The sequence below is a fragment of the Manis pentadactyla genome, chromosome 12 (assembly GCF_030020395.1).
Source record: "Manis pentadactyla isolate mManPen7 chromosome 12, mManPen7.hap1, whole genome shotgun sequence".
Classification (NCBI taxonomy): domain Eukaryota; kingdom Metazoa; phylum Chordata; class Mammalia; order Pholidota; family Manidae; genus Manis; species Manis pentadactyla.
The window spans coordinates 93,833,634-93,861,510 of record NC_080030.1 but is presented as its reverse complement, the minus strand read 5'-3'; the positions used below and the strand labels follow the sequence as shown (position 1 = coordinate 93,861,510).

Genomic DNA, 27,877 nt, shown 5'->3' with positions numbered 1-27,877 from the left:
TTTAAGCTTCTCTTTAGACTAATGAGAATAGAATAAAATTGGCCTATGCTGTTCTCACCATAACTCTATACCACATTATCAGTCATCCAGGCAGAATAGACTTTTCTCTGTGGTAGGTGGAGGTGGATGGGAAATAAATAGTGGTGAAACAGGTAGGCCCGGTCTTAACTTTTCTCCAACTCCTACTTGCTAAAACCCAGGCCATGGGAGTCTGTAATCCTAGAGGAGCCCTAAGACGTGGCATTGTCACCAGGAGCCTGACTCCCTCGGTCCCCTCTGCTGGTGAGGGGCACTTGGCTGCAGCACTGAACCTGGCGCTGGGTGTCTGCCTGTCTGCTCACCTGTCTCTTTGTCTTCTCTTGGCATTGTAGCCTGTCCCCCCTTTGCTTTACGTTTTCTCTCTGCGCTTCTTATGCTTCCCTTGGCCCACTTCCCTGCCTACCCACACTTCTACCCATGTGGAAAAATGAATTACGTTTCATTGACCTTTTAGATGCCTAAGGTTGACCACAGGCTTTATTGCCCATCCAACCAATTCCATTAGGGTCCACTGAGTGGAAGTCACCTGTTGGCCTCTGGGATTGGCTTTCTCCAGGGGCCTTTAGGTGTCCGTACTTTCTTTCTGTTTCGCATCAGAAGAACCCAACTTCTTGAATGATGAAAAGGAAACGTTGGAAATAGAATAAGAAAGAAAACTCCCTTAATTCCACCATGGCGGCTCAGGTATCTGCTGGCCTGCTGCTCTGTATTTAAGGTGCACTGTCTTCCTTGAAGCTGTGGATTTCTCTTAAGCTTCTTCATAAACGGAACTGGCTGTAAAACAACTGGGTTCTATTTCCAAGGAGATTTAAGTATTTGATAAACAAGTCCAGGCCAGCCTTTTTGCTGCTGTCCAGAAGCGAACTGACCTAATTTCTAAAACTGTCATCTGTTCGCTGAGATGTTTTCTGTTAATAGTAATTTTGCTGTGTGTGTGTGTTTATTGGTGGGGGTGGGAGTGGGGAGTTATTTTATTGCAGTGTAATTGACATTATAATAGGTTCAAATGTACGGAATATAGTGATTAAACATTTAGTACATTGCAAAGTGACCACCATGATAAATCTAGCTAGGTTTTTTTTTTATTCGTGGTCTTTTTACATAGTTTAATTCAACAGTATCTTGAAGTCACTTCTAGCCCAGGCTCTACTGCCTACCATAGCATGACTAATAAGAACTCTTTATCCTCTCTGCATCTAGTTTTCTAATTAGAAAAACTACCATTCAGATTGATATTAGCACTAAATGACAGTATCAATATTAAAGTGTGTTGTACAGTTTGGAGCACTATACAGCCGTAAGATATTCTTAACAATGTCTTTAAAAATATGTGTAATCCTGCACCTTAAACAATTTTCCTTTTTGCTAAAAAAACCCAGAGTCTCTGCAAGGATCATCCCCATTGTTTTTCAGATCCGATGTTAAGAGTACATGTCATCCTAGGCTCTGTGAGTGAGAGCAAAGAAAAAAACCCCGTCATAATATTTATTAAGAACTGACTATGTGACTAATATTTGCCTCAGGAGTTTTTATTCTGACTTTGTTGTGGAACCAACATATGTGAAATTGATGTAAAATACTTGCGGTGGTGGTGGAGGTGCAGGGGCGGATCCCTAACTAGTTTGGTGCAGACTGTGGGGAGGGAATGGGGCCTGGGGCATGATTGGAGTTGGGTGGAATTTCCTTGGGAAAATTGTGTCCAAGAGTCCTTGTCTGTTTATTATTATCTTGCTGTGCCACCTTTCCTGTGTTGATATCAGTGTGTACATTTGAATGGCATTGTGGCATCAGGCATCTCCGCCAGGCATTTGGGCAAGCTTCCTAGTTAAGTACTGGCCATGGTTTTTAAACGGACTGAATACGTACATTAAAAAGGAAACACGTATGGAGTTCTGCTTTAAAACTCGGAAATTCATTTGCATCTGCTTCTGGAAATTCAAAGAGTAAAAGTTGTATGCATAATTTTCTTTGAGTCACTGTAAAATCGGTTAGAATTAGATGATGGCTTTTCTTGACTTTGAAGCAATGATTACCCAGGCATCATGTACATAAGGAGGTGTTTGGATGTATTTAGGTTGCAAAGTCAGAGTGCTAGGGTCTCTCCATGTTGTGCATCATTAAAATGTGTTATTGCGGTTAGTGAATGTGGTATTTTCTTTGGAGTCTGTGTCTCAAGCAGCCAGAGCGTGATCTGCAATTTCCTTTCCCTATCATCTTGATTTATAAAGGGAATTTAATAATATTGTATTCACTGAAGAGTAATGCATGTAGAGTAGGAATTTATCTTTTGAAAATATAAAGTACAAAAATCATTTTTTTTTTAATGCTGAAAGATGCTAATATGGGGAACACAGCCTTGGACTTCTCTGTGACCTCAGCTCAGCAGATGTGCCAAAGCCTTGAATCATTGTCCAACAGACAAAGGCTGATTGCTGAGAACCAAAGGTGACTGTGGTAGGATAGTGGGATTATAAGTACTTTTTCCTTTTCTGATTGAGCACTTTCTAGATTGTTATTATATTATAATTAAAAATAATACATACTTTTAAAGCACTGTGGTTCCATTTAAACCTTTCATTTCCGTCTTTAAGGAAAGGTTCGGCTATATAAATCCTTCCTAGTGCAATCTGAAAAAGTAATACAGAGAAAAGGTGATTATCAGGAACCTCATGATGTTTTGTTCTCTCAAATCCACCCATAAACACCTTTCAACGGAAAAGGCTACAAGTCGAATTAAGCGGTTGAAGATATTTTTCATTTTTCCTTAATGTTTCACAAATTAAGAAACCTGGGACTGTACAATAACTGTTTGACCCTAAAATATAATTCAAATGAATCAAAAAGTACTCGTAAAGAAGCAATAGCATGGATAGAAACATGGACCCTTATTCCATTTGAGGCAATGTTGGATCATCTCATTTGGCCCATGCAAAACTAACCAGCGTTCCCTACACTGCCTCCCATGGAGTTCTGTGGAAGGTCTGTCTAGTAAGCCCTGACAGTGGTGTGTCAGTCTCCGGCAAATTCCTGTCCCTTTGTTCTTGTGGGCAACAGGAAGGGCACTGAGGTCTGGCCCCCAGTAAGTGCTACTCACATGCAGGACCCTTTCCCTTCCTAAAGACACCAACCAGAAACTCTTGAATAACTGATATCTTGATCACTGTGTGCTCCATAACCAGCCCTAATAAATACTCAAAAAAAGTAATTGAATGAATGAGTGTTCTTGTCCCTGTATATCTGCAGTCACTCTGAGCACGTAATACCCAGATTTTCCCTTGGTCACTGGCATGCCCAGTGCCTGTAGCCTCAAGACACCCTTGATTTGACTCTCTCTCCCTGTACTACCAACCACACATAGCTATTTGCATTTAAAGTTAATTCAAATCACATAAAATTTAAAATTCAAGCCCTCTGTTGCACTAGCTTCATTTCAAGGGCCTAGTAGCCCCATGTGGCTAGGTCACCATACCAGACAGCACAGGCATGAAGCATGGCCCGCATGGCAGAAAGCTCCAGTGGACATAGGACTGCTGTGTATCTTCCTGAGCATCAGCTGATGGGGTCCCTCTTTGTGTTTGCAGTACAGCTGTCTACTTTGGGAAGAGAGGTTTATAGGAACGAGGAGAAACTCCAGGAGCTGCCTCATTGTGACATGTCTGATCCCTCACTCCAGTTCCTGCAGCATGAACAAGGTAAGAGGTACTTCCGTGACTCAGCCTCTGTGTCTTCTTTATGGTACCGTGATTTTTCCTGGGCACGTAATGTCTTTCCACGGTGTAAGGAAGTTGCTCCTCCTGCTAGAAGCAATCCGGAGGTTGGAGAATTATGTGTTTGCAGGCAGTATCACAGAAGCTGGTGGCCAATCTGTGGCTATGTGGTCTTCTGGAGGTGTCGTTTGTGTTTGTCAGAGGCCTCTCGGTGGCCCAACTATCAGTTGTCAGTTTAATTGCCTTGGCATGGATATTGGAAGATTGAGGCTCTGGAGCCAGAATCCCTGGGTTTAAGTATCAGTTCTTCCAGATGCTAGCTTTAATGGCCTTAGGCAAATGGCTTAACTTCTCTGCGCCTCACTTTCCCCATCTTTAAAATGCTGATGATAATGGTACTTGCCTCATAGGGTTGTTGTATTGGTGAAGTAAGTTCATATATGCGTCAGGACTTAATAGAGTACCTCTCCACGTTATGAGCATTCGATAAATATTTGCTGTTATTTTGATGTTAGGGACAAAGTTGTCCCTTCAGCATTCTGCGAGAGAGTCCTAGGTGCATCTGCAACATCCCCATTCATTCCCTGATGGATTCAGCAAGCAGCAATTGATTCCCAGCGACTGATTCTCTCCAGGGAGAAACAATGGCGAAGCTTAGGTCTTGACAGACGATTTAGGGCCAGGTGGCTAGTGCTTTAACGAGGTATGCACAGAAGCTCCGGAAGCTCAGAAGGAGCATCCAACTTTGGGGGATCTGGAAAGGACAGGATAGAGGAGCTGACATTTTGAATGGATCACAGATGACAAATGGTCATTTCCTGGACATAGAAGCAGGGCAGGGCAGTCCAGGTGAAGGAAACAGGCTGTGTTTAGGCCCAAAAGCCTGTGAGAAAGTCTGGCGTGTTTAGAGAATGTGAGTGTGGTATGGCTGGCACAGGGTTTCTCAGCCTCAACCCTGGTGCCATTTCGGCCAGGTCATCCTTTGAGGTGAGAGGCTGTCTTCTGCATTTGGAAGATGTTAGTAGCATTCTCCATCTCCCACTTCATTTGTGACAACCAAAAATGTCTGCACACATTGGCCAATGTCCCTGTGGGGGGACAAAAGTGCCCCTGGTCAAGGCATTGCTGCCCTGGTGGGAGATGGCAGAGATGAGCCCAAGAAGGAGATATAAGGGTCTGATTCTGAGAGCCAGCGAAGGATTTAAAATGGGCGAGACGCTTCCAGAGGCCTGCAAGAAGAGGTAAATGATTGCATTCTCTCTGGCTCGTGTCAGAGCCGGGGGGCGGTTTTAGATGGTATGGGGGGGGTCCCTAGGCTTTAGTAAGCCCACTTAGCTTGTTGAGATTCTTTTACTGAGAACCCCTTTCTGGGAGTGATTTTTTTCCTTTGTTTTCTCACGTCCACTTGTTTAGCCTTCTCAGGGGTGGCTGTTTTATCCCATTGGAAGAGACCAGGAAAAACTTAGCAATTGTTTTTTGAGAAACTTCCATGTGGCTGAGCCAAGCCAAAGACAAGGAAACCTTGTGCTGACTTTTCCCCCCCTCTGGCTTCGGTACTTACTTTTAAGCAGTCTTTTTTAAGAAGTGAGCTTCTGGAATACAGGAAAGTGGACAGGTATTCTGCCCCAGGAAGGAGGGGAGGACGGGGAGGGGAGATCCATCCATGTGGTCACTGCAGACCTTGGCTTCTGTTATGTAGAGTTTGGTGGGCTGCAGGGCCCACACGCCTCCGGGGAGATCTCTGACAGGCAGGCCCAGTGTGCTGTGACAGCTCTGCCCTGCGTTTCTCCAGGGCAGCTCAAGGTCTGATGTCCTGGGTTGGCTTTTGACTCACAGCTGGGAACCAGACTCCTTAGAAATTTCATTGTCTCAGTAGGTGTGTCTGTTGCTTGAGAAGTTAGGTTCTGCCTGAGTGGCCCAGTGAATGCTTTATTTTATGTTATTTTAATTTAAAGTAGTAATTAAGCATGATGTGTAACCTCCACAGGTCAGCATTCTTCTTAGGGTTTTCCTGGCATAAGACGAAATATGGGTCACCCTCTGGGAGGAAACAGATCTCAGCATAAATAAAACTAGACTCATCTCTTGGGATATGCAAGTTAGAATATCGGCTGTATTTTTGTGTATGATCAATTTTCTAAGTAGATTTGTTCCTAGAAAGTTGGATATGCGTGAATTGTGTGTTTTGCACTTCCTTGGGGATACACTGTTCAGGCCAGCTTCCAAAGCCCCAAACCCCAGCTCCTTTATAGGACACTTGAGTTAGGGAGGCGTCAGGATGGAGGGTGGCCATAGCATTCCAGGGTCAGGTGGTGTTCCTGGGAAGCACCAGGGCGGTTCGGATCACAGTTAGGCACTGCCAGCTCTCTTCTGGGTCAACAAGAGACTGTACCTCTAGAAAAACAGGAATGGCCCCCATAGGACATTTTTTTAAACTTCCATTTAATTGAACATATATTTTCATTTTATATCCAGATGTCCCATTTTCTATGTTAAATATAATCTTGCTGACTCCCCCCAACTCCCTACACCCTCAGAGAAAAAAGTGAGGAACTTGACACAAGTTGAAAGATGGAATGGAGAGTAGAGAAGTTGCTATTGTACCCAAGTAACAACACAGAGACCAAAAAGTAGACACGGCAGGAGTGCAGAGAAGACAGAACGGGGCTCACGGCAGGAAGGAACAAGAACTAAAAGGCTAAAGCTTTTCAATGCTATGGCTTGTGCCCCAAGATCATTGTGAAAAGGCAGGGACAGGTCAGAAAACAGAACCAAATAGGGGATTTTCCAAAGGCTGCTCTCTAACAGAGTTTAAAATATCCATGCACAGGTGAGCTTTTTCCTCCCCATCTTTTCTTCTGCTTCTGGTAAACCCTTTAGAAACTTACATCGCTGTTAGCATGTCAGAATATTGAGCAGATAGAGGTTCTACACTGACAAAGGTTTGGCAGTTTGAGTAATTTAACAGGGCTAACCTGATAGTCAGCGAACTGCTGTCCACCGAGGAGAGCCTTGTTTCTCAGATTCTTGAGCTTCTGTCTGTGCTAGGGCCTGGGGATGCACGGGCAGCGGGTGCAGTTCCAGCCCTCAGACAGCGAGCACGCTGGTACATTCGTGCTGGGAGAAAAGAGAAACGGAGCTCCACTCCCAGCGGCAACATTGGAGTTACGATCCTAAACTCTTTGCTTCATGACTGTCGTTTTCGTGAAGGCGTGTCACATGCTGTTCTCTGCCTTGAATTTATGCAGACTCTCCGTCTGGTTGAAAAATAACTAATTTTTCTGTATTATACAGACTGCCCCCCCCCCCTCTTCTCCCAGAGTGAAAATGAATCTTCTTGAGAACTGTTTCTTCTTTGTTGTGTTCAAATAAAGGCAGATCTGATTGTTATTACTTTGGACAAGTGCCATAGCATCAAATGAAGTGAAGTAGTGTCTCTTATCTCTCTCGGTGGGTAGATGCCACTCTTGCCCAACAGACTTTTTCTCTGAATATTTTCCAGTGTTCAGCACAATATCCTATTGTGCCAGGTTTGAGACAGTTTCACCTTTACTCAGATCAATATCTCTACAGTCAACTAAAAAGGAAAGCTGAAATTAGGTTTCTGCCTTCATTTAGATTTTTCTTACTTTGTACCTCCTTAGTATGAAACAATGGAGTTCAAAATTCATTACCCCTGGTTCTCCACCTGGCATACTCATAACTGCTTGATTAAACATCAACTTCTCCAACACCTATTTATCAAGTACATACTGTGTTCCACACACTTTGCTTGCATTATTACATCAGTGAACAAAACAAAGGTCTTTGCCATCCAAAGCCTCCACTCTGGCCAAGGTGAGGAGAGTCATTCCTCCCATAGGTTTAATATTTTAACATAAACCTAATGTTAAAACTTTTTCCATTTTAAGCTGCTTTCACTGGAAGAGCAAGTTAGCAGAGCTACTAGGAGTAGGATGAGGATTGGTAAATAATAAGCATATGAAAGGCTCCTCTCCCCTTTCTAGGCCATTCTTGATGATTTCACCAAATGACCAGTCTCTGTTTAACATCTCTGCTGTCAAATCCCTCTCATGGCAGACTTTGAAGAAATATCTTCCACTTTGGAAACTACTGACATGGAAGAAAATTCAAATAAAAAATTAAGTGGAATAAGAAGGGCTTTATTAATTTCTAGTGTCAGAAATTATAAAGGAAGAGAATGCGTTTGACTATGTAAAACCTCAAGATTTCTTTCCATCAAAGGACATTCTGAACTCTCCTAAAAGAAGACAAGCCAGGACAATATTTACACTATATGTGAGAGTGAGGTAACTTAGCTCATTTAGTAAGAGTTCTTACAAATTAACAAGCATGGTTACTCTAGAAAATGGGCATGGAACAGAAACATAAAACCAACAAAGGAAGAAATATGACCAATAAATAACATAGAAGAAAATGTTCAACCCTTACAATTACCAACGAAATGCAAACTAAAATGATGAGATGGCATTTTCTCCCTAGCAACTGGTAAGGGTTTATAAAACTTACTCAGGGAAGGAGAGAATGAGGTGATCCAGCTCTCTCATACACAGTTAATGAAAGAACTTATTTCTCAGGGGGACTTAACGTGTCTCAAAGCCTCAAAAATGTACCTTTTGACTCAGAAATTACATTTCTAGAACACTTACTCAAAAGAAAATTACCATGGATGTGTATAAAAATTTAAGATGTTTATCACATACTGTAACAAGAGTAATTTTTAAAAGGTAACAACCATGGTACAGCCATGTAATATAAATACCAAGGAGGAATATTTAATGACATAAAATGATGTTCTAAATAAAGTGGGAGGAAGGGAAGTTCCATGACAATATGTGCTGTTGAATCATCATGTCATTTTTTTTTAAAAGGGATGTGTCTGCCCAGAGAAGAACAGATTGCAGAATACACATCAAAATAATGGAGCACATCTTCTTGCTTGTATGTTCTAAATTTTTCTTTAGGAATGTGCTTTCTTTCATATTAAAAATAGTACCTTAAGATAAGACACAAATTATCTTTAAGATATGAACTTCACTATATTTTTTTTAAATACATGATAAAAAGATTGGAAGGATAATGCGCAGAATGTTGGCAACGTTTTTCTCAGAGGCTCGGTACATGGATGCATTTGTTTCTCATTTTAAAAAATATGTTTCTGTATTTTTCGAAGTTTCCTACAATGAGTATTTGTATCTGTGAGTAACATCAGAAAACAAGCATGGTAAAATAAATAATGTTTTAGCTGTTTTGCATTTGAGGTACAACTAGATGAAGCTATTTAGTGGACAAAGAAGAGAGAGTCATTGGTTAAAACAAAGATTTGAACTTGGGAGTCACTCTTTTTGACATTACCCAGAAGGAGCATTTTAACATACTCATGGTTTTTACTAATGGTAGAGAAATGCTCTAGAAAAAAATACTATCCTTTGATTTCAGTGACTCAAAAATTTTAAATGGCAATTATAACTTTTACTCAGTATGTGTCATTTCTTCATTTTAGTTGTTCGTGACATTGCTGATGTGCATGAATTTACACCAGTGGTTCTCAGAATGTGGTTTGGGAACCCCTGAAACCACTGCAAGTTCAAAACTATTTTCATAATAATACTACCACATTTTTGCTTTTTCCACTCTCTCTCAAGTATACAGTACTGTTTTTCGAGAGGCTACATGACACACAATGACATTTTCCCTGCAATGGCTGTTGGGATATGTGTGTGTTTTCATGTTCCAAAAATGTCTGCTTTTATTTTTAATATGGCAAACATTGATAGAAATATCTGGCATAAACAAAGGCTCTTTGGGGTCTGCAATAATTTTTAAGCATGTCCTGAGGCAGGAGTTTGAGAACCACTGAGCAAGGCTGTGCCAGTGTCCCATACGAGGCAGTCCTTAGTCTAAGAAGCTGGACCTGGGCACTGAGCAGCGAGTGCCCTGGATGGAATAGCACATCTGTTTCACCTTCTACATCTTTGAGGAAAAACTGCCCTTAGTCCTTATTTTTAAAACTTCATCTTTAGTTTTGGGGGCTAAATGGAACACTGATGGCGCAAGGCAGTGTAGCCACCTGTGTTACATGTGCATCAAATTCTGCTAAATGTATGGAGTATGGGCCTGGTGAAATTAACCTCCATTCTCTTCTATGTGCATAGCACTGGGTAGTTCGCTGAATTTTTAGGAAGAAAACAGGACTGTAATTCCCTCTGAGAGGTATAGAAGTGAAAGTGTAAAATAAATGTAATCTGGTAGATGGTCGATTTGGTATGAATTAGGGGGAACACAGATTTAAAAGAGTCAACAGTATGTTTTTGCTTGTCTTTAAAATGTGTGCATGCATAAAACTTGTTTGTATGTGTCAGTACACATAAAACACATACGTGCTATTTGAGCATGGCTTCCTAGGTCAAACAGAATCATCTCTATGCAGCCCTTCGTATTGTGGGAACATCAATCCTCCATTTTGGTCCCAAGCCTCTGCCTTCTGCTTGCTCAGGAGACAGTTCACTTGCTCTCTCCCTCAGTGTGCAGCTGGCGTCTGACCCTCAGAGCAGCGCGTGGTGGAGCCGGGATTGGTGCCTCCCTGCCTCTCCAAGGAGCAGTCTTCGTGGTCCAGGGCTTAAGTTCAAAGTCTGAACCTTCCTCTGCAGAGAATTTGAATGTCCAGTAACTACTTGCGCCGGGGCACCTGGCAGTTCACTTCAGCCCCGAGACGGTGCGCACCCACTGCAGCGTTCATGTGGAGGTGGCAGTGCCTTGGCTTGAGGGGGAAGGTGGCAGTGGCCTGACTTAACAGTTCCCAATCGCGTCAGAAAAGATGAAGGAGAATCTGAACAGGTAGGGGGTCAATGAAGGCTGCTGAGTAGAAAGGCTGGGCTTTTGGTTTAAGCCAACAGTGGCCCCCAAGCTAGAAGGGACATGTTTAGACATGGCTGTGGTAGAATTTCAAGTCTGAGAGGCCTAGTTTTGAATTATGATAAGCTCTTTGAAATGTGGCTACTGACCATAAAACAGGTTTCACGTGAAGGAAAAAAGATGCACAGCCCCACGTTTTTTGGAGGCACTTTACACACATTGGAATTCTTGTTCATCCTTATTTCTCGAGGATTTAAAGAAGAGTGCTTAGGATGTTCTTGATTAAAACAAATTGTGCTTTTAAAAAAAAATTGACAGACTGCCCCGTGCCAGCCTTCATGTGAAGCTTAATTGAGTGTTGACTTGAACTGGTGGGTTCTTCTTCTGCATCACCACATTGAACTAAGCACACAGAAGCCCACAGCCTAATTAGACGATCCCTCTGACCACGTGATGTGTGCTGTGACCTCTTTTCTTTGATGCTAGTGGCGGACAGGGGCCTCTGTAACAAAGAGGCTAGTGGATTCTGGCCTTTGTGAATCACACAGAGGAATGCTTCTGTCTTACAAGTCCTCGACTCTGCCCTTTTTCTCTCAATTAGTAGGCTTTAATGGGTACAATTAAGTTACATCCTATTTAGTTAATTAGTGATTGGAAACATGACTATTTAGTTACTTGATCTGTGGCTTGTCCATCTGCAGAATATTAACAGTCAACTTGATTTGCCTAATTTTTGCAAATATAACATCTCAAACAGTGGGATTGCTGTGTATAAGGGGAAATACGTAACTGAGACATTACTTCCAACCATCTCATTAGAATACCTAATACTTTACATCGCTGTTTTCCCCTCCCTTTTTGTGATATAGAAGTCTTATATTGCACAGCTCTTTGCTGGTATTAATTCCAGCTTCCTATTATCTTTTATCATTGTAAAATAAGCCTAACGCTGTTTTCAAGATATTTTCAGAGAACATTGTGCTTTTGAATATATGTGCATCATTGGCTTCATTTTTAAAAGCCTCATGACATATGATAAAATTAATAAATGTACTGGATAGAGGAGAGATGCCTATCTAGCTACATAATTTGCAGAAATTCCTCAGTTAATGTTTAGAAGACACATTTCTAAGTCTCATAAATGACAATGTTTAGGTTTAAATGAAAACATTTAGTTTCACTAATCACAGCTTATATGTTCTTCTGGTTTGTTTATTTGGTTTTTCCTTTTTTTTTTTTATGAAATAGTTTTGTGACTTCTCACCACCCCCAGAGTTTAATAAAGTGGCATTATCCTGAGAGGCTAGTCTCAAGTAGATATAAATATAAGCAATTAATTAAGATAACTAACCCTAGCCAGAGAGGTAAAATGTCATCACATGTCTTAGTGATCAAGGAGCACCTGTTAATTAGAACAGTAGGAAAACAGCAAAGAGTTATGGGGAAAAAAAAACCGTTGGGTGAAATTAGCAATGTTGCATCTCTTGTTATTTCTTAAATTCAACCCATAAACAATTTGTTGTGACAGCTCTAGGCTGGGATTATGGCATTTCGGATGAGGTCTGATTATAGCTAAAAATAGACGTGTGTACTGAAGATCAGAAGCGAATATTAAACAATTGGAATTTTGTGAAAGACTGATGCTGTTTCATTGTAATAATTTCCCCAAAGGCACATTAGTAATGCTGCTAAATACAGACTTTAATAGACTTTAATAGTGTGTACTTTAGAGGCCTGATACACAAAGGAATAATGTATAAAACATTCATTATGGAAAATTGCTACCTTTTTTATTTAATAAGAAATCTGTTGAAACAAAACCATTGCGCCGCCTATGGCATTGTGTTCCTGGGTGTTAGCAGGCTGGAGAGAATCACTGCCACCTTCTTTCACATTTTTTCACCTATTCCAGTCAAGTTGCAGTCACATTTATTTATTTGTTCCATGAATGAAAATGGGGATTCAAAAAAAGGACTTGCATCGGAGGGACTCTTTTTCAAATCGTGGCTCAGCCTGCCGTGAACTGTGTGATGTTGGATGAATACCTTGTCATCAAACCTCATTTCTTCATTTGCAGGCAAGACGGTTGGTTGCACTTATGTGCAAGATCGTGGTCGCAGAAGCTAGATGTTGATGCCGTGGCGGCCCCACGTAACAGAAACTCAGTAAATGCTTCCTATTGTGATTACTTTGTGCATCTGGTTCTCTTTCTGTTGCTTGTTTCTATGGATGACTGTTGGGGGTGGGGGAGCAGGAAGGGGGTCCAGAGTAGGAAAAAGCAATTAAAAAGAAGCCTCAGTAAGTAGCGCTGTCGCCACGCCTTGTGTTGGGTTTCAATTTGATTTTAATGTGCTGCTGCTGAGAGCCGAGCTGTTGAAAAAGAGAGAAGAGTAAGGAGCAGATGCTCTTGGAAGAACAGTGGGGCATTTATCTCTTTTAATGAGATAACATCATTAGAGTGACAAAGTGCAGCGAATCGATACTCAGAATGGACTGGTGCTATCTTCTCGATTATTATGCTTCGCAGCCCTAGAATCTGCTGAATCACCAGTTCTGTCTTATCTGTTATGGGGGGGTCACTGACTTTGATCTCACAAAAGAGATCCACACCTCAGGGATCTCCACGGGAGTAGGAAAATGGACTAATTGGATAAATGAGAAAAATCCTGGGTGATTTATAAGTTGCCCTGTAATAAACGAACCTCCGAGAAAGGAGATGGGGCTCCTTTTCTCCGTGGACTTGTCTAAATGGCTGCGCATCCTGACTCCAGGCCCCTCCACCCGCTCTCGTTGCCCTCTGTCTGCTTCTTGGTGTAATGTCAGAAACACGGATCATGTCAGACAGTGACACTGACAGCGCTGACATTCCCAACAAAGAGATAAGAAAGAGAGACAGGAGGGACCTCGGAGGGGAAGAAGAGGAAAAGCAGCAGGGGACAGGACATATTTTTTTCTTGCACATAAAATCCATAGCTGCAAAATTACCAACATTCTGGATAGATCACATCCAAGAAAAATTGAAGCAGGTGCAAGGTGAATTCGAATGGAAATAAAATTGGGCTGGGAAGATTTTGTGCTGTATTTGTCCCCCTTCTTTTAGATTTCAGCATGTAGCCTATATTATAGTAACTATGGCTATGATTTCTTCTCACCAAGGAAAAAAGGCATTAAAATTTTTTTCCCTTCCATTACCCCAGTTTTTTCTCTTTGAAACAAAGCCAGGTTAAGCACAGATCTTACCAGGAATCATGCGCTCTCTGAGGTTTTCCATTTACTAGATTCCCGTAGTTTAATCTGAACAATAGCTGCTTCAGGGAAGAAGTCTTTGGTGAGGGGATATTTTAAACTGAGTAAGACAAAGCTGACTAGGGGACCATGCAGTGTCATCCCCCACCGCCTTACCCTCGGCCTCCCCAGCACCTTCCGGCTGCAGGAAGTGCTGATGATCTGGGCCGATTGTGACCAGGTCTTCCAGATACCTTAGAGGTTTACAGGAGGTTTCTCTTTCCCTCAGGCGCTTTCTCTGTTTGGAATTGGGGTGAGTGGTCTCCCGTCTCCCTCTCTCGGATCAGTTATGACCTGGAAACCTGCTCTGCCACATCTCACATGTGTTTTGAATCCAGATGCTGTGATCTAAATTGAGCTCAGAGATCAGGCTGAATCATCCCAGCTTTTCTATAAACACCAGAACCCAGCTGCCAGCTCAGCTTTTGAGGTATTTTGAATTAAAATTCTGTCTTAGCTAGGAAATCTGTCCTTTTACTTTTTCATCATGCAAGATAAAAATAACAATCATATCAAAAAGTGGGAAATGGTGTACTGATTCCATCATAAAGGAAGTACATTCTTCATCTATATTTAGGCCAGAGGGTGTTACACAGAGACTCCTTTTCAGATTGATTAAAAATAATAATAATTGAGAACTTTGGAAAAAGCTGAGACCTCATTTTACAGTATTCTTGTCCTTAGTACCCAAGTAAAACACACACTTGGGAGAAATGCTCCTCTGAATTAAAAAATGTTTAAGTGAATTATAGCACAATTTAACTCTGTATAGCAATGTTCACATTGTGGCTTATTTTAAATTCTTGAGGAAATTCTGCTTCTACTGGCAGAAGAGAGTACATTTGTACCCTGGGGAGGATTTGGGGAATTACCCCAAAATAGCTTCCTGTAAACTCAAATTTTCTTTGAAGTTCCTTTTCATCCTAAAATTTACATGGATGTTACATTGCTCTTAGTGATGTGTACATGGGTTTTCCTTTTTCCCATGTAAAATCACTTTAAAAATTAGTTGCCAGCTTAATCTGCTGCTGTAAAAAGGAGCCCAAACTGCGTGCCTTAAATAACAAATCTGCTGTCTCACAGTTCAGGAGAGTAGAAGTCCAAGATCAAAGTTCAGCGGGGTTGGTTCTGTCCTCTGGCTGTGAGGAAAGGGTCTGTGTCGCAGGCCCCTCTCCTCGGCTTGTAGATAAAAATAACAAGCATATCAAAAAGTGGGAGGGGTGAGGGGATATTTTAAACTGACTAAGACAAAATTAGTCTTAGTCTTCTTCTCCCTGTGCCTCTTCCCTTCGTCTTCCCTCTATTCCTGTGTCCAAATGTCCCCTTTTTACAAAGATGCCAGTCATATTGGATCCGGGCTCACCCTATTCCAGGATGACCTCATCTTAACGAGTTGCACCTGTAACTCCTATTTCTCAATAAGGTCACTTTCTGAGATACTAAGGATTTCGGGCTTCACCGTATGAATTGGGGTGGGACTCTATCCTTTTGACACTGTTGATTGGCTGCATCTGGCTGGCGGGAGGGAAGGAAAGCACAAGAAGAAGGCACAGTCACTCCTTCATCCTGAAGTGACTCAACGTCTTTTGATACTTCATTGGTGAGAACTAGTCATGAAGCTCCATCTGAACGCAAAGGGCCTGGGAAATGTGAACTCTGGCTGAGCATCAACCGTGCAGGATGGCTCCAGACACATGACACAAGCCATCCCATCTTTCGAGGAAAGGTGTCGTGTGTATACTCTGTCTTCCAATGCTCCTGAGCACGCGCATCATAGCGCACTGAAAGAGGTGCTAAGTATCCAAGTTTGAAAATCCCATTCTAGCCTGGCTAGGAATGCTTTTCAGTTAACATGCTAAGTACTTAAATGTAAAATGAGTGCCTCCGGCTTTCTGTCTTGTTTTCTTTAAGACTCTAATATAGTCTCCAGGGAATTTTATTTACAATTAATGGACACTTTTTTTCCCCTTATGAAACTAGTGAAATCCAAATGAATGGAGTTTTGCACTAGGCCAAAAAGTTAGCTTATGGTTAGGATTTCTTACAGTACAGTAACTCTTTTTGCTACGTGTTCTATTAATACGGGAAAATGATGTGTATCCAAGAGGGGAAAAAAGGATATTGTGAGTGCAGAAGACAATTATATAACCTGCTGTGCTTATCTCAAATGGCTAGACTTTAGTATTTAATTATAAGATCTTGTCTCTCCTATCAGGTTAGTTATTATTTTGAAAGTTGAACGTGGGCTTTATAAGTGACTAAGTAATTGGTCTGTATGTTCCTTTTCAATTAACAGTAAGAAGTCATGAATTCTCTACATTTAGAACTGCTAAAAATTATTTAGATTTGCCTGTTATATAGGTTTATTCTAAAAAAAGGACTCAGAAAATTTCCACCGTAAAATTTCTCGAAGTATTTGTAAGAAATTTCCCATGAAAAAGATACGATAGTTTGTAAAGGATGAGTAGGCACCATCAGGAAAGTTGGTAGGCATTGCAAAAACACATGAACACTGAACCATAATATTTAATTTAGGTTTTTAGAGATGACGTTCCAAAATAAAGAAACTATTCTTTTGCTGTTTTACTGTTTTATTTCTTTAAAACACTGTTATCTAATGACTTTAAAAACCATCAGTGGTACAAAAACCTGGCCATGGTACTTTAGTAAAGACAGCCCTTTGAACAGTGGACTTTTATTTTATGGTGGTTATAGTTTTCAACATGCTGAAATAAGCTAAAGCAAATGTCTAAGTCATTTTAACAATGAATGAAATCCTCATTCATTGAGATGTTTCAGATTTTGTAGGCGTGTCTAGGATGAAGTGTGAGCCTTTGTTGATAGTTGATAAATAATCATTAACTGTTACCCCTTTATTGAGTGACTGATGTTTGCCGGATACTGCACAAGCTCTTTTTAGAATAGACTATGGTATTGCTAAGTTTCATAGCCAACTTGAGAAATTGGTGCTATTATCACCACTTTCCAGAAGAGTGTGCTTAGAGATGCCGAAGTAATGAGCCCAATATCACATGTCAAGGTAGAGAAGATCCATTATTGGAATTTGGATCTTCTTCATTCCACAGCCCATGCACGTTTTCATTCTGTCACATTGTCTCATAGGAGAATATTTGTTGAATTGAATTTGAATATGTTAAATGAATTTGCTAAGCTGAAAGTAAATGCAGCATCCTAGAATGAATGTTTTAGTTTTTGAAAGAACAAGTCATTTGCAAGTGGACCCATTAATGTAGTAACTGGAAATTAGTTCCATGTAATCATTAAAGCAAGCTTCTAGAACTTGCTAACACTTTAGTAGACTGCCACTTCCTAAATAAATAAGCCGTCTATGGTTCAGAATACCTCTTAAACATCCATTATGTGACTAACTTAAAGTTCTTTAGAACTCAAGTTAGGTTCCTGAAAACTGGTTTCTAGTCCAGGCTTGCACATTGCCCCCTTTCTGAATGTGTCCAGGCTGTGCAGGTTTTACTGATTTGCTGAGGCAAACGCAGAGAAAGGCAGCCTTGAACTATGGGTGGGCCTGGCCCGAGGGCAAGATAAAGAAACCCTGCCTGTTTTCCAGGGAGCAGCTCAGCTAGAACCCTAACATAAAAGAAAACCATATTCTTCTCAAAGCATTTTACCTTTTCACCTTTCCTAGCTACATGATAAGCCTGACTTCTGCTGAAAAGGATGATTTAGAGTCTTGAGGGGTGTCTGTCATTTTCAGTTTAATCTCATTTACCCTGGGCATGGTTTCTGCTGTGTGACTGAGGCCAAAGCACATCACCTGTTGGAAACTCGGTGTCTCCGTATGTACAATGAAGCTGTGGGAATACATTCAGAGTTGTTAGCCTGGTGTCTTAGCCTAGTTTGGCTTCAGGAGGTGTCTGTAAGATGCTAGGAATGGAGTCCAGTATTTGGTGTGCCTGTGCATTTTTCTGGAGAATGGTTCATGACTTATTACAGCAGATTTGCCAGGGTTTTAGTGCACAAAGAAATTGGTAGGCCAGATTATCTCGTAAGTCTGTAGGGATGCTAGCCTTCTAGGTTTCTGTAAATATATTATGCGCAGGCTATCATGGGCAGCAGAGATGAGAAAATGAATGTGTTCTATCTTCTTTCTGCAGTGTGACATGTAAGGGAAACTTGGGGTATTTTTGTTGTAGAAATCTGCTTCTCTGTTCTCTTAAGATGAGTGTTCTGTGTATAGTAAATGTTCAATAGATGTTTGTGAATGATGACAAGATTCTGTTAACAGAAGAGCAGAAATCATCAGTGGGTTAGAAGTGAGTCATGTTGGTGATGAATGAACATCTTTTTCAGGCTTGAACCTTCCTGGTACTTATCTGCAATGCTAATTTAAAGAACCACTTAAAGACCCATTTAAACGAGCACTTACTTATTTGGAATCTCAGGCACCTGGAATGTTAGAGCCCAAACAATAGTCTCAGTTTAAAAAATGGGTTCCCACTGGGAGGAAGCAAAGGCCCAGAGGTGAGGTGATGTCGTTTCTCCCGGTTCCACTGGCCTGCTGTTGAATCTGCAGGGTGCTGGGCCTGTTGTTCCGCCAGAGAGCTTTCTCAGAGGTGTCATGGCTCAGCAGACTGACCAGCCTGACCAGGCAAGAGCCCTATTGCTCAGCAGATAAACAGACGGGACAATAAGAAAAGGACTCCATCCCCTCCTCCTTTTCGTAGGAAAGAAAAAAGCTGAAGTAGCATGCCCTGTCCAGCTGTTCGGTTTGAATCTAATGGAAGTCCACTCTCGAATGTTACTCATGCATTCACTCCTCTCCAGAAAATCCCAGTTCAATTGAAACAAACGAAAACACCATTTCTTGGATGCTTAGATATGCATTAAAAAAAAAACTAATCAACAATGCTTGCCTACATTAATACTTCTCTCCAAAAATTGGATTTCTTTTTTTCTTTTCTTAAAAGTCTGCTTTTGACTCAGTGTAAGTGTCTATGTGTGCATATGTTGCAGTCATTTACTCTCTTTACTTCTGTTTAAAATGTAAGCCTCTTGGCTCTATTTTCTTTGGAAACTTTGTAAAAAGAGAGTCATCATGGTAGGCCACAGTAATATTGTTTATCTTCAAAGTTACTACGAACAATCACTATTAAGATTTATTCTTTACGTCAAGCCAACAATTCAAAATCAAGAAGAGGCAGTGTTCAGAGCTAGCCTTTGGGAACAGATTTTATTTCATTTATTTGTTAATGCTAAAAACAGACAGCTTCCTTTTGTTATTTTTTTTTTTTCAGTTTAGGATGCCAATCCTTATTATAGCTACTTATCATGAAACTTCCAATAATTAAAAATCTCTCTTCAGAATCATCTGAGTTGGATTGGTGGTATGAAGTAACTGTATCAATTTTTCAGTAGTATCAATGGTATCAGTTTATACTATTTTTCAGAAAAAAAGTAGCATAAAATATTTTTAAACTATGTTCTTGGACTTTGTTTACTAGGATATGTGTACATACCGTCAATGTCCCTTTTAGTCATGAATGAGTACACAGTATAGCACATGGTTCTGTACCGTGTATATTTATCTATGTATTTTTAATAGATATAAATAAATTAGTATCCAGGTACCAAATAGCAAACACCCTCAAAATTTGAATTTCAAGGAACAGTGGCAAAAAATATCATTGCTTGAAACTGAAACTCTCCGACGTCAACATAAAAATGGCTGAGATTAACTCTGTGTAAAATTCCCAGAAGATAATCCACGTTCAGACAAATCCATGGTTTGTCTACTCATTTGTTTTTGGTATCCCATCAACAAAAATCAAAATAACTGTAGATGATGTTAATTAAACTTAACATTTTAGAAATTATAAAATGTTAATATCAGCAGCAAATAGTAGCTGGCTGCTGGTCTGTGTGGCAGCCACCAAAATGAGTGGGGAGCCTAAAAACTGTATAGATGTCCCTGATTATTGCAGACCAGTTGGCAACTGTATGTTGCCAGTACTTTTTCAGTGCATAGGTTTGACGACAGCAATCTAGGATTACTTGGTCCCTTGCTAGTAGCACTTCTGAACTCAACATTTTTCCAGCAGTGAGACCTCTTGCCCCAGCACTGGGGACTGGGCTCGGCTAGCGGCTCTGCTCCTCCGAGCGCATGACCTCAGCTGAGTTGCTCAGCCTCTCCATGCTGCAGCCGCCTCAGCATTCACATGTACAAAAAGATTCTTCAAAGGTTTGTTGTGACAGTCAAATGAAATCACTAATGTGAAAGTGCCTAGGACAGATCCTGACCCATGGCAGGCGCTCAGTTAATATTTTAATGACAAAAGAAGAATCTGGCCCCAGTATTATGCTCTTCTGGGAAATTATCCTTCTTGGTATAAATTGATAAGTAAGCATTCCAAGTCATCTGTCAGTCTGGCTTTTACGACTGTGGGCGGAATGAGCTATCTCTGTGTGAACAGATACAAATGATTTCTCCTTTCCTGCAAAGCTGAGCCTCAGTGGGCCTGGCCTCCCGCTGACCCATGCATTGGCCCCGGAGGAGCCTGTCCGAAGCCCTCAGCTGGCCTCCTCTGCCTCATTCCTACAACATGGGTATCAGTCCCTGTTAGAGTTTTGTCGATTGGGTTGAAAAGTTAAGTGTTCTGTTTCTCTTTTCTTAACAGGACCAAAAAACTAAATATATGCATGTGCCATAGCAAATGAGAGAACTATGGATCCTACTCACAATATATTTTTCAGATGCTGTTAACCGGGTTTATTTTTACTTTGACAGATACTTCCGTTTAGGGGGTGCTTTCCACAGATTCTATTGTGCAATAGAAAATTCGGTAAATTTTGCCTCTAGGTTTCCTCCAGATCTCTCAGGTGACCACACCCAAGCCTCAGTATTGCCATGTTCTCAATAAGAGACATGAGTTATTACTCTAGTAAATGACCGTAGTTTCCCTCAAGAGGTTTTTGTCAGCAGAATTTATAATCTCTATTATAGGACATGCTTCACACAGGGTAAGACCAGCTATGCGTATGCAAGGGACTCAAAAGTGGTGTAATTGTGTTTACGCGTTGCTTTCGATTTCACACTTCATTAGCTCTTTGAAGTCAACATGTCCTTAATGGTTAAAAGTTTGCATCCTGGGCACCGTCAGACATGGGTTCAGATCCCAACTGTGCCACAGCAGAGCTCAGAGACCTTGGGTAAGCTCCCTAACCTTGGCCCAAACCTACCACCTCGAAAATACTGATAGAAACACCCTCTTCCCAGGGCTCCTTTGAGGAGTATGTTAGATGATGCCCATATACACTTACCACACGGCATCTGGTGAACACTCAGCCAGTGTTAGCCTTTGTGATGGTGTTGGGGCGGGGAAGTTCTCAAAAATGACTTCTCTGTTTCAATTTAATAAGCACCTGGGAATTCATATTTGCTTGCCTCTCTATTTCATGATAACCTTAAAAGGAACTGACTCATTTGAGCCAAATTTGATACATTATATTTTAAATTTCTACTAAAAATATTGGCTCCAAATACTGACAGTCATTTGTACCTTCTTACAGCTATTACACTAAAAAACTAAAAGCTGCTGTTTACAGACAGCATGGTACATCTTGAGAGTAACTTCAGATGTTACAGGAATCTTGCCTGTATTGTGGGGGAGTCACTGGGAAGCGCTAGAGCTTTGAGCTACAGCTAGAAAACGGTGTAAATGGAAGCCGCTCTGTTGGGTATGCAGTGTTATAGGAGTGGTTGGTTTGACTTATTTGGGTTTGGTTTGGTTTGGTTTCTTAAGTGGAAAAACTCTTGTATCTCTTTATATTAATTCCAGGGGCTGACTCAGTAATAAGTCCAGTAATTGAATTAATATGGAAATCAACCTCAAAGCTAATCCCTAGGTTGACATCCACTGTGTAACACTGAAGTGGGCTAGAACAGAGAAAATTACTGTACTGTTTCGCTCTCCACTTTAAATATGGTAGAAGGCTAGTCTTCTCTATGAATGTACATTCTGCATAAAAAGTAGCTTTTATAAAAAGGGGGTTTTAAAAGGGGAGAGAGGATGCGTGTTTTTACTCTGTGTTCCTGTTCAGGCATCAGCAACACTGAGGAATTTTCCAAGCTAGCTACCGGAGTGAACAAGATATACCAGGTGCCTTTGCATAATCATCATAAAAATTATGTTCTATCTGCATTCTTAATTGAGCCAAACATTGCACAGAATTAGACACAGCCTTTGCTTTCTGGGAGTTTAAGTATGAGACAAAAGACACTAATGTGTGTAGACATGAAGGCAAATTCATGTTAACATCTTACAAGCATTATGGATGATTGTATTTTGTGCCTTTTTAGCCTTTCTCAACCCAGGTAACCCATCCGTAGGTTTTCCATAGCAGTTCATCCACAGGATAATTTTTAAATTAAAAAACTTGTGTCTTTCTTGACTACAAAATGAATACAGGCTCATTTTAGAAAAACTGGGAGGTATAAGGAAAAAACAAGACTCACATATAATGCCATCACCCAGAGAAGAACTATCCAGTGTTAACATTTTAGTGGCATTTTTTAAATGTAGCTTTTAAAATACATCTATATGTTTTACTTAATTGAGAGCTGTGTGTGCCATTTTGCTTTGTGCTATTTTCACTTAATGTATCTCTGTATGTTTTTACCTTAAACTTTTTTTAAAACATGATTTTAGTGGTGTTAACAATATTAGGATAATTTGAAAGTTGAGAATCCAGCTTCCGGTCCCCTGAAACAGTCATTTAATGCATAAAAAGTCAAAGGATCATTCTAACTGTTCACCAGGCCATCCGTATCTGTTTCCGAAACAGAGCTATTGTTCACCTCAAGTGGAAACTCACCCAGCTCTGCATATTTCCTCAGGCTGGGTAGCTGTTCCGTGTCTATCTTTCCTCATTGCCTTATCAGGCTCCATGCACACATGCACATTTGTTTATAGCAGTCTTCCTGATATGCAGCCACGGAGCGGGTTTTGGAAAACTGCCCAACTACATACCATTCATACCGGCTGACATTCAGCTTCTGGTGGCTAATTGGGTAGTGTCTTAACTCCTTCCATCTCTGAAGAGCTCACCTTACGTGCCTCCCACCACAGAGCTAACACACTTAGTAATTCTCTGTGTGTTTATATTCATGTGCACAGATGAAGTGAGGCTACTGGTCCAAGCATTGCAAAAGGAACTCTGTTTGTCACCCCCTTAGCCATATGATAAACAATTGCTTGAGTTCATACGCCTTTAAACTTAAGTTGATGTTTCTTGAAGCACCTTGAAGCAGGTGGAGCCCGAAAGGGTTTCCAAAGACTGACAGAGGCTACTGCCCATCCCCTGAAGGACAGGTGTGCCGCTGGGGCTGGGGCACACCCCTTGTGGTAAGAAGAGCTGCCTCGTCACCCCAGAAGACATCTCTTCCAGAAAACTTCATCTGGTCCTCCCACTTTCCCCCAGAGCCTGCTCTTCGGACCTCTTGTAATGAGCATCAGAATAGAAAGCCCAGTGTGGCTGAGTGACAGGGGGGAGATGTGAAGGAGGAGGTAATGCAAAGTAGTAAGATTGCATTCAGATGTTGGATTTGAGGTTCAGAATCTTACCGTTATCTCTGTGAACATTTACTTTTTTTTTCTGCAAAGAAAGGTGTTACACCCATACATCAAACAACCTTCTTTATATGCAGAAATCTAATGAAGAAATATTCACAGTAACAGCATACCAGGAAGGCGGAGCCCAGATAAAGAGGAGATGTTAAAGTGACATTCATTTTATTTACAAATACCTCCGCTGAGTATGTTTCAGTGGTTAATCAGAGCTTTCTTGCCTGGCACTTTCTAAAATGACATCATTATCTTGCTTGCTATTTCAGCAGTTCCAGGAATACCTTGCCTGTGGGTCAGGGTTACTTGGTTTCATATAAACAACTCATAAGAGCCCTTTATAATTTCAGTAAGACAGGCTAAAAGAGAAAAAATAGCTCTACAAGTTACATGGACAAAAAATAAACTGACCACCTTCCTTTACTAACACAGACACGCAAAGTGTCTTCTGCCCCCCCTCTTATGTTTAAGTGTTGTTTGTTTATTTGTTTCCCCTCAAATCACACTGGGTTTTGTCTCTTAGACGAAGTCACCTTTGAAACCTCCTGTAGGTGACCATAAGGTACTTGCTTAATTCCTCATGGATGATGTGAAGTCTTGGAATGAAATCGAGCCATCACTCATTAACTAGCTAGCTGGGCTTATTAAAACTTGACAGCTAACAGAACTCAGCCAAACATCCTCGAATACAGGCATCTCACAGATCTCCCTGCGAGTTGGTGAGGATGAATTGTGGAGTAGAATGAATTACTTCAGCTCATCGGTTTCATCTGGTGGAACTTACCCTCCTGAAATCTAAGGATTACAGGAGATAGATTTTCCAAATACTTTTCCTGCTCTCATTGATAGCTGAAGGACAAACAAATGACCATTCTCTTATTTGGGATACTGCTCACTTTTAAAGACAAGAATTACTAGTTTTTGCTAAAACACTTGCTTAAATCTGTTTATGCTAGATAATAAGGGAAATGTTCGAATTAGGTATGTTCGAGAAGAGGTTGCCTCTCACAGCAGGGACGTGGGACATAGTCAGTCAGCATGTTCATGTATGGACATGCAGTCAAGACAAACTCAGCCATGAGCTGCTGCAAAAATCAGTGTCAGTGTAAACATACATCAGGTTGATTGATCTGCTCTTTGCTCTGTACAACAGCTCAGATACTGTCTCTGAGAGCAAATATGTTCAAAGGGCTATACGAACATGAGCCATTAGTATTTCTGTGAATAATCTCATGCTTCGGAGGTAAAGGTCGTGCTGAACTAGTGAAGAGGTGTTACAGATGTGTATACATACACACGCATACAAACACTTTACACTCCAGTGCAGTTTCACACCTAAAGCCAACACCTGAAGGGGTTTTCAGAACTTTTAGTCGTGTGTCCTGCTATTGCTGTGTTGGGAAAGGACAAGAATGAAGATAGCACCTGTATGAGTTGTATCATCTTTCCTAGAAGAGATTTAGTTTCATATTATTTGAAGGCAAGGGATTCTTGGTCCTGTGCATAGAGGACTGCATGTTGATTTGCCTATGCATTGGACATATTACTCAATCACCTTGTGAATTAATAAGCTCTCAATCTCACAGTTTCATGGAACTGATCTTTTTTCATAATGATTTGATATTTTTATATATTGAAAAATAATCCATACAATAAGTCTAGTTACCATCTGTCACCATACAAAATTGTTATTATGTTATTGACTATATTCCCTGTGCTGTTCATTGCATCCCCATGATTTACATATTTTATAACTGGAAGTTTGTACTTCATAATCCCTTTAACTTATTTCACCCACCACTCCCAGCCCCCCTCCCCCACCCCTGGTAATCAACAGTTTGTTTTCTGTATCTATTAGTCTGTTTCTGTTTTGTTTGCTTCATTTTTAGATTCCGCATATAAGTGAAATCATACAGTATTTGTCTTTTTCTGACATGTCACTTAGCATAATACTGTCTAGTTCCATCCAGATTGTCACAAATGGTAAGATTTCATTCATTTTTATGGATGAGTAATATTCCATTGTGTATATGTACCACATCTCCTTTATCTGTTCATCTATCGATGGACACTTAGGTTGCTTCCATATCTTGGCTATTGTAAATGCTGCAATGAACACAGGGGTGTATATATCTCTTCAAATTGGTGTTTTCGTTTTCTTTGGATAAGTACCTAGAAGTGGAATTGCTGGATGGTGGAAAACAGTATTTTATTGAAGGCCTGTGATGTGCCAAGCAGCACAACTAGCCACTGGGGCAAGGTGAGGGTAAGAAATGCTATAGAGGTAAATACGACACCACGCTCCTTGGAGTCCAGTAAGAAGATTAGCATCTAACCCCATAATCAAAGCCAAAATGAGAACTGCTGAGGGTTGCCTCTTCTAACCGCTGTGGGCGTGCAGAGGGTGAAGCAGTTCTGCCTGGAGAGTTAGGAAAACCTTAAGGGAAAAGGTGACATTTCAGCTGCATCTTGAACAATGCAGAGGACTCTCCCAGGCAGAGAAGCAGAGGAAGGGCATTCGAGATAGAAATAACAGTATGGGGCAGGCCTGGAGAAAGGAGGCGCATTGCTTGTTTAGAGATTGTCAAGATGTTTTCACTTTTAATTGACTCAAGAAGAAAAAGCTGTCTTTGATTCAGAGATGAACAGATCCATAAGAATTTCAGAGCACTGGTGATTAAAATTACATGTCTATGAACAGAGGGTTGCTGTCCGCATCAGCCACAAAGCTCATAACTAAGCTCTGTCTACAGCCATCGACCAGCTCTACTGTTCCAGCCAGGAAATGAGAAGATAATTGGTTGTTTTGAAGAGTTCCAGAGGTCCACGAGGAACCATCTGGGCCACATCTTGAGGCTGCCAGTCACAGGGCTGGTGACCCTTGCCACCCATGGCAAGGTCAGAGTGTAAACACCCTGCTGGTTGTGCAGGTCACAGAGGGGTTCGAAGCCCCGACTTCATGGTCAGAGAGATTTAGGTACGAGGTCTGGCTTTTCTGCTATTTACTTAATGTGGATTTGGGGCATGTTTCCTTCCTTTCTTCAAAAAAAAAAATTTTAATGTGTAATTTTATGTATCTGTACAAGTGATTTAATTCTACATTTACATTTGTAAAGTTTAAATGATATGTTTCACTTTTAATTTTTTTGTATGCAGTGGATTCTGTTTATGTTGCATTTTAATAAGACATCAATATTTTAAAATGCTAAATGATTAACCTTTCAAATGTTGCTTGTGTAAGTCTGTAGCATTTATACTTCCAAAATAATTAAAGTTTAAAAGTGCACTAAGACTTCTGGGACATTTCTTTTTATATCTTACTTTTCTCCAAACACCTTGTTATCTCTTCACGCAACTGATAAAGTTCTAGTTCATTCTTTTTAGTGGCAGCATAATATTTCATAGTACAATTATTATATTTTATTCCACAGTTTATTCTGTTGATGGATGTTTACCTTGGTACTGTGTTTTTTGGCCATTATCAGCAGTATAGTCATAAACATCTTTGTTTGCATTCTTGCAAACAAGTATGGGTATTTTATAGCATTGGTTCCCAGGAATGGGGCTGTAGGATTGAAGAGTATATGTAATTTTAATTTTAATGGATGTTGCTATAAATGGCTTTAGTTAATTAATAAAAATGCCCTAGATTTTAGAGTATTTGAAGAAGTATTCATGTGCATTATCTTATTCGGTGCTCACAAATGACCTTTGTGGTAAGCAGCATAGATAATATTGTTCCCATTTTACTAATGAGAAAGTGAAGGTATGGAAAAGCTAACTGGTTTCTCATCGTTACTCAGGAATAAGTACTTGACTCCAGTCTAGACCAAGTCCCATTCTGTAGAAGCCCCTTACGGTCCTTCTTCACTTACACTTTTGGCATTGATAGATCTGTTAGATGAAAATCTTCTGAATTGATTATATTAAAAAAGGACTCATACCTTTGGTTTTGCCACCAGGAGAGGGCAGTAGTTGAAATACATTTATTTTCCTAAGTATTTGCGCCCCCGGCCTCTTTTAAGGGCCATGCTTTACTTTCTGACATTTGGAATGCTTTGATTTTAGTTTTGGGTTACCTGTCTGACCACTGCAATCTTTATTAGGATTTGATGGTTACATTTCGACAATGATTAGTTTCTTCTGATATTTAAAAAAAATTAGAAACACAATACAAAGTAGAGTGTATTGTGAAAAGATGAATATTGTTCCTTCCATTCCCTTGAAGAGCTTCTTCTGTGTTACATATTCTGAGTCTGATCAAATTGACAGTTTTGCAAACTTACTGACTGATTTTGAGGCAGTTCACATAGCACTCGTTTTCCTTACTTTCTACAGCTAGGGAGAATATACCAGCCTCTGAAGACTGTT

The 27,877-nt window shown here is 40.6% G+C and overlaps 1 protein-coding gene across 4 annotated transcripts in view; it reads left to right on the top strand.

Moving 5' to 3' along the window:
• The window catches only part of BACH2 (BTB domain and CNC homolog 2), a 309,960-nt gene that overhangs the window by 75,937 nt on the left and 206,146 nt on the right, over window positions 1-27,877 (top strand). For 2 of the 4 annotated variants that reach the window (XM_036896821.2, XM_036896828.2), the window contains exon 2: window positions 3,621-3,731. The exons of 1 other annotated variant lie outside the window; for it this stretch is intronic. In XM_036896821.2, the coding sequence (XP_036752716.2) occupies window positions 3,723-3,731 (9 nt within the window). In that variant the 5' untranslated portion in view covers window positions 3,621-3,722. The remainder of the gene's footprint in view (window positions 1-3,620; window positions 3,732-27,877) is intronic. One more of the 4 variants, XM_036896826.2, reaches the window with a different exon arrangement.